Below are 10,000 nucleotides of genomic sequence, written 5' to 3'. Positions count from 1 at the left end.
TCAAGCAGTGCAAGCACTTATGCGGTGGTTAATGCCACCTACACTAAAATTTGTCACGCAGATACTCCATGTTAAGATCTGACCAAAAAACAGATTTGGTCCTAAACATGATTCCACTTCTCATTGTGAATAGCCAATCTGTTGCTTCCTTTCAGCTGTGTTTCTTTGCACTGTTTAGTTTATTTGAACAGCAAAGATATTGCTGACATCAAATATATAATTTACACACCAATCAAAGCCTTACTGGCTTACCAAGCACATTTGAACAAGAGAATGCTTGCCTGTACTTCTTATTCACACAAGCTTTAAATGCCACCATCAACAAATTTCTATACTCTATTTTTTTCTTTAGGCTTAAACAATTATTTGTATTCGTGTATTTCTATTTTAGTCTTACTTGCAACTGGCAGTGCAGTGGTCAAATGATCAACATTATCCACATCACTGTCATCTGGAATGGAAAGCTCATCAATGGCTTGCAGATGATACTTTATAACTTGTTCTGCAACAACAACCAAGTACATGTAAGTATCTTTGAGCAAGCATTGGTATTAAACAAGTTACGGTAACTGTTCAGGTGTCAATGAAAGAAGGTTGTTTGACTCAAACTCATTGAATTTGATCCTGGTAGTCCCTGGTTCAACTTCCCAGCTGCACTTGTAAATAGCAGACTGGTTTGCCTCTGGCCAGTCGGGATTCTTAACAGTTGTTGTTGTTGTTCTGTTTAGTCATTAATTTTTGTTGTTTCATTGGCCCTGAAAAGCCCCTATGGGGAGTGGTCAATATGTATAAGTATGTATAAGTATGTATAAACTCATACTACAGGCCCCAGTTGTTCAAACGATGGATAGTGCTATCCACCGAATAAATCAATATCCAGCAGATAAACACTCGCAAAACCAATCGAATTATCCAGTGGATAGTGATTTATCCGGTGTATAGTACTATCCATCATTTGAACAACTGGGGCCAGGACTTTTAAGGGGGTATGGACTAACAGTACTTGCAGTAGCCAAAGAGAAGAAGAACATGCCTCTGCTAAAACACTTTCTTTTTCGTTGATACATTTACACAGTGAAGGAAACTTTGTAGCAAGGCACATTTCTTCAGTCTTCCTCTACTCTTTGTGTCATTTCATCAGCCTTGTTTGGTTTTTACCCAAGATCCACCTTACAGAGAGAATGCAAGGTCATTTTACACTTTTACACCATCATTAATAAATTCTTATCCTGTACATGGTCTATTCAGGAATATCAAAAGGTATGAACAAGTCTTCTTTTACCTTCAAGCGATTGAATTTTGTCATTATCTTCTTGTGCTGTCAACTTCGATCTGTCCAATTGCTCTATTATCAAAGATAAAAGAAATTGAAAGTGATATCAAAAGCAATGACAGAGACAGAACATAATATACACAACTTATAATTATAGGTGGTGATGGTAATTAATATAACACTGGTTATCTTAAGGTCATTTAACAAATCGAAAGTGGTTCAGCGTTGTCTGCAGTACTCTTATCAACAACGATATTCGTCATCACAGTGGTCAAAATGTTGTGGACTCACAAGGTGCAGCGAGTCCACAACATGACCAAAATCATGACACGAGGAAAAAAGAAGCGTTGAAGCGTTGTCGCAATATGATTGGTTTATTTCCCAAAATTGGCATTCCTGATTGGCTATTACATTGCTTGACAAATTGATGCAAGCATGACACGTCGAGCAATGTCTAGACTCTTATAGACAATGGCAAATTAGCCAATCAGATTGCCAGACTACAAGCAATTGTGGTAGAAAAAAATGATAGAGGCTAAATTACCTTTTAACAAAAGTACATCATTTTGGCTTTCTTTGTGTAATAACTTTGTTTCCTCTATTTGCTCTGTCAAAAGAAACCAAATGTGCATCTTTACTACATCCACATGTAAAAATATAATAAACATGTAATAATAAGCGATCACTGATGGCATATCTTAACCCAGTGACCCCTCCAGGGAGTGAGACTTAACAAATTTTACACTGTCTAATGCCAGACAATTTTACTCATCAACTGTGAGTACAGTCCTAGGGCATTTGAGGTTTCAATGGGTTAAGCAGTCAAAAAGTATGTCCCCTCCATTAAAAAAAAAAACAAACTTACCAAGTAGAGAGTGAACTATCTTTTCTTTATCATCAACTTCACCCTTGAGTTTTTCAACTTGGCCTGGTGAGAAAAAGATGATGCACAGCTAATAAACCACTTTACAAGAAAAAAGAAAACCTCATCCAGAAAAATCACTTCATAAAAGCCTGATAAAAGCTGATGCATTATGTCCCCTTTGTCAGAACCCTAAAGTGTTACTTACAATATTAGAAATTCTTGCCTAACCTTTTAAGATCTTAACATCGTCAGTGTTTGAATCAGATCCTGCTCTAGGATTGTCCAACTCTCTTGCATTTTCTAGGTAAAAAATAAAATGACACGCTACGTTAATATATGAAACGCTACGTTAATAAATGAAACCAAACAAGAGAAAAAGGACAAAATATTAGCCAACGTTCCATTTAATTCAAAGCAACTGATTCAAATGAAAGAATTAACTTGATAATTTTCACCTTCAAAATCATCAGGGACCTGCTCCAACTCTATTGCTCCGTTGATATCTACAGATGTTATAGTGGTTTCCTCTGTGAACAAAGTGACAACACATTTGATTAGTTGACCCCTTGTGCAAATTCCTCCAAATATGAGGCTGACAAGAACTTCAATTGCAAATAACCACCCTCAGGGTTCTTTTGTTTTGATAAATAAAATAGCTTTTAATTTTGAAGGACACTCATTCCATTGGTAAGTGTATTATTTATCCGTTTAATAAAGCACAATTGCAATTCTACTTTTGAGCTTATGGATGATAACTAACAAGTAACAACAAGTAATTTTCCACTTAATTGTTTACTAAAACTGTCCAAGTGTAGTTTTAATTTTTCCATCTTTTGGATAACTATAGTGCCTTTAAAATCCAAATTATCGTGCCAGCTTTACTTTCAGTTATAACTGCAGTAATAATCTTTCATTTATAAGAAGAACAATTTAAACAAAGCACAGCACCAGTGCCACCTGCTTTGTTGACAATCAACGAATGTTAAATAGCAAAGGTTTTGAAGCCTGCATTTGGCAAAAATTGTTCTGAAAATGCCTTGCCTTACGACACTGTATAAACCAGGACTTAAATATTTAGATACATTGCCAGAGTTTGACATCAAGCATTCTTTCAGACTTGACAAATTTGATGCTTGGAATCTAAATTGATTACTCAGGCCATTTGAAAAGTTTGCTGATGGTCTACAATGATGTATGTATTATTTAAATATACATTGAAAGAACAGTATATTTGTCAAGAAACTCAAATTTCTTGGAAGAATTGAAACAACATTCTCATAAACAAGACATGGGTTGATTATTACAAAATACTTTCAAATTTACCTACAGATAAATAACAAGATTATTTTGTTACAAACATTAGGACCTTTCAAACACAATGATACATGTAAACTATGAAATGCTGCAAAAACAAAATTAATTTGGAAAGGAGTCCATAAATCTCACATGGTTAATTTGCACTGAAATAATAATATTATTCAAAATTGTTCTGCACATATTTATCAAAGCATATGTTTTGAATGAAGTCTAAAGGAAAAAATGGAATTATGTAAATAAAATCAAAATACTGTACAGTATCTTATGTATGTACATGTAAGCTGAGTTCAGTTGCAAACAGACATTTAACCTACCAGTCAGATAAACAAACCAGAAAAAATGCATCATAAACTTTGATAAATAACATGATACAGGCATGCAGTTACCTAGACTTTAATACCTACATGTATGGAGATGACTCAACTAAATCCAATAAATCTCTTGGCTCAGGTTTAGAATTTTGAGAGACAGAAAATTGGCTTTTGGCCAACATGGAAGAAAACACAAAGTTAGACTAAACAAATATGTGATTACAGCATTTATATGCCAAATAGCAATCCACACCAAATTTCAAAGAAACAAGTAAATACAATTTACTACTGACGATGTAATAGTAAAAGAATGAGAAATTTTGCCAGCAAAACGTTTTTGATTAATAATTCATGTGTAATTACATGCATAGGTAATGGTAAACGTGAGATACTCCAATAAACTTTAAGTAAGTTGAATCTCAAGGCTCTTGCCTAACAGGCGCCCGGGTGCCTCTCAGGGGTGTCTAAGCTGCTCATGTGGGCGACCAAATTTCTGTACAAGAAGCCCACATGGGCACCTAAAACGCTGTGATTATCTCGGGAGAGTGGCCCCTACATGAACGTCATGGTAACTTTGGGTCCATTAGCTGACCTTAAAGGAGTAGAACTATTTTTGCATTAAGCGAGAACCTATACACACCAGAATGTTTCACAAACCCACCATATTTAAGTGTTAATAAGACCGTTGTCTTGCCAGTTGTAGACTGGGTACAAGATGTGATTCCCGAAATGGAATATAAACATTATGGGCTTTGTGTTGCCTTTTTTGGGGGGAATGCTGATAGTCAATGCATTTGATAATAGTTTTTTTTGTGAGAAGAATGGCTGTATAACTTATGTTACATCGGCTCTGTGTGCACGATATCTTATTTCGTCATGAATTGGGAGCCCATGAGCTACTGCCTAAATCAATCACCATTTTAGAAAGACAACAGCCACGCAGCAGTTCTTCAAATCAATAGAGAACCTGATCTTTACTGGTGTACGTGTGCTCACGACCTGCCAAAATCACTGAAATTATTAATTAATAAAGTTTCCTTGTCTTTCACTGAATATAATTCGATGACTGCAATGGAGTTGCAAAAGAACAAATCTGAGCTTCTTTTCTCAATAACAATTTGGAACCATTTCTAAACAAATCCTTATGCAATGCGACTAAAACAAATGCTTCTTCATCTGATCATACATGTATATTTGGTATATTTTAAACGACCATAGTATTTCCATGTAAAGAATAAGCGTCCCAATTCCAGAGACAGAATCTACTATGTCCGTGAGTTCAAAGATTTGATACGGCGCAAGATATTCTCCTGAGCAATTCGCTTTTGTGATTTGATTGTTTGTTTTGTCAAAATTTCTCCTGCAAATTTATCTTATATACAGCTGTAGAATACCCGTATGTTTTGTTTGTGCGTAAAAACAAAAGTTTTTGGGTGGGGGAAGGCCCGCCTCAATCCCCTCACGTCTTCGCTGCTCATTTGCTCGGTGTTTGCTCGCACAAAACCGCCACCTTTAAATAATAATATTGTATTTTTAATGGTTGTCATCCTCACTAGCCTTATTTCAGAGCAAGAATTTGAATTTTGTTCATGCTAACGAGGCTAGCTGTCGAGGATCATTAGTGCAAACAAATCAGAGACAAAAAAATTATTATTTTAGTGGCCGCCATTTATGAATACCGTGCAAAGTGCACGTGTCAAAGGATCAGAATCAAGATTCAGGAAACAACTTTGTAGACCCCGAAAAAAAATTTGGCAAAGGAAACAGAATGAGCAAGAGCATTGGTTGTGGGTAGGGTTTCCTTTAGGATGCAGTGATGTGTACAAAAAATAAGTACTTACAGTGTATTGTGGGCTGGGCTCCTAACTTTTGATTTTGGGAGCCCGTAGGGATACCAAGAATTTTCCTTTGGCAACACCCTTGAATGTTATGATAAATGAAGCTGTAATTAATTTACCTTGTGACTGGACGGCAGAAGATTTGAATTCATTATTTGGCTGACGAAGCTCATCCTTTGCTTTCTCCATATGAACTGACCACAACAAAATAAAACCAGTCACAATAAAACAACTGTTATTGACTTACAATCACTTAGATTTATAAAAAAAAAAAGGCTGTGTAAAGAGACACAAAGATGGGGTTCTCTGCCGTAAACGTACAGCATACATAAAATTAGCTCTGCCTCTCTTTTCCCCTCTCCTTTTAGCACTTGCTGCACAGGCTAGTCATGTATTTTAAAGACCTCTTTGCCAAATAAATAATATTATGACATAAAAAAAAGCATAATATTGTGAGGCAGACTGTGATCCAGTGGTTGAAAGCCAATGAATTTGCATGTAGTTGCACCAGGTAAAAATCCCACTCTTACTACTGTAGATGGATTTGAGTTGTAATATTGTCCCACATACAATTCCACCACAATTTGTAAATAATCAACTGGTTACCCAATGCCGCCAGGTAGGGTTTTTAACCCTGGTGTCTTCCCTTTGAATAAATTAAAATTATGTTTGAATTACAAAAGTGGAAATGAAGAGCCTGTGTGCAGGCAAAGAAATTGCATGTTCCCATTTGACACTTAGAGCTACTAGCTGTTACTGAATGCCCTTTTTGTACCTTTCATTGCAGCTACTTGTTCTTTTGTAAAATCACATTCAGCTTGCAATGATTCCGCCTGTAATAAAGAAAATACACAGCAAAACATAACAAAAAATTCCTTCAAGTCAAAAAAGAAGAGATTCGTGAGCCTTCAAAAATAATGTACATTTAGTAGAAAGTTATAACGTTAGGGCTTACCTTGGCTGCTAATGCAGCCTCTCGAAGTTGTGCTTCTTTTATTCTTAATTCAAGTTCCATTTTCTCTTGAACAGCCTACACGATGGAAGATTAAAATGGTCATACTTCTAATATTTCTTTGTTATATAGAATTGGCATTCCTAGAGGTTATTTGGACAGCATCAATCTGGGGACAATAACGGCTGAAGGACAAAATAACACCATTGGGGGGCCAGCTCTGTGGGATTTTTAACTCAAAAGCAGCATGTTTAAGGTGGCTGGAACCAATTTCACCACTTTCATTTCAAGAGACCTTCTTATTAGAAGGGTTATAACTACTATAATTTTGTATCATGTAACAGCAATGTTATGGTACCATATGAAACTCAAATTACTGTATTCCTGAACAAAAATGCACCCACTATATCCTATATTTCGTCTTTACTTGCTTATATCTCAAAAATGAACTCAGTGACCCCCATTTTGTATTGAAGAATAGTAATTTGTAATCTGAGATAGAACTATCAGCAAAGTTCTTAAAAAATTTACGGGAGCCAATTAAGAGCTACCTTACTTTAAATTTAAAAAAAATTAAGGTAACTCTGAATTGGCTCCCATGATTTTTTTAAATTTTCCTATCAACATGTATTGAAAATTCATATTATACCCAGTAAAATGTGAAGAAAAAAACTTCACTTCCACACGAGTCAAAAAATCATGTTCTGACAAAACTAACCTGTCCTTTGACAGCAGAATGTCTTTTTTCTGATTCTTCTACTTGTTCCTGAAGCGTCTGCATCTCTTGTAGCCTCTAGCAGATCAACACCACAAAAATTATTATAAATAACTTCAAGAACTTAATTAACATCCTTTCTCTAGGCCTGCTTTTGGTCAATTTTTAATTCATGACTGTAATTTTGCAAAAAGAAATTATCGGGAATGATCAAAAACTAATAGTGTACACCCGAAAACAAAAATGTACATGTAGGATCAGTAAGTAGACTGCAAATTCTCAGATGTTTTAATAAGGTACATTTTAAGCAATAACAATAGTTGCATATGCATCTGTTTTCTGTTTGATCACCAATTATGCCATGTATTCATGTAAAAATTCAACCATTAAGGCCCAGTAATACAAGCAACATTTTTTTATGCAACTTGTCACGCAACAATGTTGCGTTGCAAGTTGAGATGATTTGTTGCGTGTAATTTGCCACTTTCTTGTGCAAAACATTTCTATGTTGCAAAAACTAGAGTCACGTCTTTTTTACTTTTTGCAACATGAAAATTTGTTGCACAAGAAGGTGGTAATACACTTAGGGTAACAAACAATCTCATCTTGCAACACAACATTGTTGCGCGACAAGTTGCACGAAAAATGTTGCCGGTATAAAATTTACTAAGCTTTCACCTCTGCTTGCTCTAATGACTTATAGGCAGTAAAAATTGCTTCTTCTGGTGATCTTTTATAAAAATGTGTGTAATCCAAAGTACAATGAAGTTGCCCCATGACTTTGATACCTGTTTGTGTTTTTCTGCTAAGTCTGTCAATTCTTGTTGTGATCGTTCATATAGAGATCTGTAATGTACACATTCATCTTCTGCATTGCTACAAGTTTTCTGTTCATTGTGATAAAAAAGATTTATACATGTTACATCGTTGACAACTTACTTTCATAAGTGAGTGGACAACTTAAGACTGCAAAAGAACGCAATAACAAGCTCCAACACACCTCCACTTCTGTTAGCTTTTGAATAGCTTCTAGTTTTTCTTGTAAAACTTTTTTAAGAGACTCCTGGAGCAAACACAAAGGTACATGTAGTATCAGGCACAATGCAGATATTTCAGTTATGGTGGAATAATCATTTTCTAGATTTTACCACTAATGAAAGTATTGTACTCCACAAAATGAACAAAATGATTGTTGAATGATTGTTTCATGAGCACAAGAATACACATTAATTTTGATGTTGTATACCTTGTAGTTAAAGTTTTTCCTTGGCTAGAAATTTTTTCAAGCCAGTTTGTTTTTAACTTTTCTGTTTCAGATTATGATAATATCTACATGTACACTGTATAATTATATAAGGAAAGCGAAAAACAAACTACCGGTAGTCTGAAAAAAGTACAACCAAGAAAACATTTTTACTGCGACATACATCCAACTAGTTGAATAATGTTATTATCAGTAGAGCACCAGATTAACAATGGGCAAGATTGTGCGTTTGAACTACATAATTTTGGTCTTCAAAGAGTGACTACTGTAAGTTTTTGCTATCGAATGCCAAATAGCCTCAGGTTTACTTGTTTCAGGGAAGCCTCTTAGGAGCAAAAGGGTTAACAACATCTAAATATCCAATAGAAAACTTTGTCCTCTTTAATCTCTCTGCCTCACACAGCTGTAAGAGGGGCACATAGTCTGAGGAAGCACTGTCCATCTAATGCCAGACTTACACACTGGGCAAAATTTATAAAGCCCATTGAAAGAACGATTGCCCCTACACTGTATATAGGTTGACAAGCATGGTAACGTCTAGGTTTTTGCAATAATTTATACATGTAGTTAATCCAAGACTTCCCCCTCTTTGGCCATCAAACAACTCAGCACAGGGTCCTAAAATGATTGTTAAGATTCTTTCTACAACTGATGGTCACACTGGGCAGCATGCAGCTTTACAAAGCAGCAACAAAAAAAATATATGACAAAATGTGACCCTCCATGGGAAAACGTACACTAATGACCTTCCGTTAAACGGGCTAAAACGTTAGCTATCCGTTAGTCATCCGTCAGAAACATTTGATGAAAAACGTTAGCAGCGTTAGTCAATCCGTTAGCAGGTGACCCTTGCCCGTTAAAGCGTTAGTCATATCCGTTAGTAGCGTTTGTCAATCCGTTAGCACCCGATCCTTGCCTGTTAGAGAGTTGGCCGTATCCGCTCGTTAGTCAATCCGTTAGTCTGCTGATCTTTACTCGTCAGAAAACTGAGTGACAACTAACATTCGATTGGCAGGCAGTTTCTGATAAACGAAACTCGGAAGACTGTCTTAAACGCTGAATTTCACTGCAAAAGTGTTCATCATGCGCCATTTATTAATGAGTAATTCACAAGCATAGTTCATAGAGTGATGTTTATTCGGCATGTGCCGCCAAGCGTGAATTTGTGGCGTCATCACATGCAGACAACCCTAAAGGATGCGAGAGCGTTTAACGGATAATCATTAGTGTAAGTTTTCCCATGGAGGGTCACAAATATTAAGCCTGCTGCACACTAGCCGATTTTTTGTCTCCCGAGGGAAAATCTTCACTAATGTGGGCTAGTGTGCGGTGAATTCAGACAAGTCTGTGACAAGATTGAGGATTGTCAGACGACATCTGACAGTGCTAGATTTCCATGTCTTGTTGAGCCTTGTTGGCTAGTGTGCAGTGGACCAGCCAATTAGGAACTGTCATAAGAGTCATG

At 36.1% G+C, this 10,000-nt stretch overlaps 1 protein-coding gene across 1 annotated transcript in view; it reads right to left on the bottom strand.

The window, feature by feature from the left end:
- LOC138011570 (sarcolemmal membrane-associated protein-like) overlaps positions 1–10,000 on the bottom strand; it is a 26,633-nt gene that overhangs the window by 10,303 nt on the left and 6,330 nt on the right. The window contains exons 8-19 of the mRNA XM_068858638.1: positions 8,272–8,334; positions 8,060–8,158; positions 7,275–7,349; positions 6,560–6,634; positions 6,380–6,437; positions 5,724–5,798; positions 2,594–2,665; positions 2,367–2,438; positions 2,139–2,201; positions 1,818–1,880; positions 1,283–1,345; positions 398–502 (exon numbers count right to left, since the gene is read on the bottom strand). Of these exons, the coding sequence (XP_068714739.1) occupies positions 398–502; positions 1,283–1,345; positions 1,818–1,880; positions 2,139–2,201; positions 2,367–2,438; positions 2,594–2,665; positions 5,724–5,798; positions 6,380–6,437; positions 6,560–6,634; positions 7,275–7,349; positions 8,060–8,158; positions 8,272–8,334 (883 nt within the window). The remainder of the gene's footprint in view (positions 1–397; positions 503–1,282; positions 1,346–1,817; positions 1,881–2,138; positions 2,202–2,366; positions 2,439–2,593; positions 2,666–5,723; positions 5,799–6,379; positions 6,438–6,559; positions 6,635–7,274; positions 7,350–8,059; positions 8,159–8,271; positions 8,335–10,000) is intronic.

The sequence above is a fragment of the Montipora foliosa genome, chromosome 7, assembly GCF_036669935.1.
Source record: "Montipora foliosa isolate CH-2021 chromosome 7, ASM3666993v2, whole genome shotgun sequence".
NCBI lineage: Eukaryota > Metazoa > Cnidaria > Anthozoa > Scleractinia > Acroporidae > Montipora > Montipora foliosa.
The sequence above is the reverse complement of the archived record's forward strand: the minus strand, read 5'-3'. Positions and strand labels throughout refer to the sequence as shown.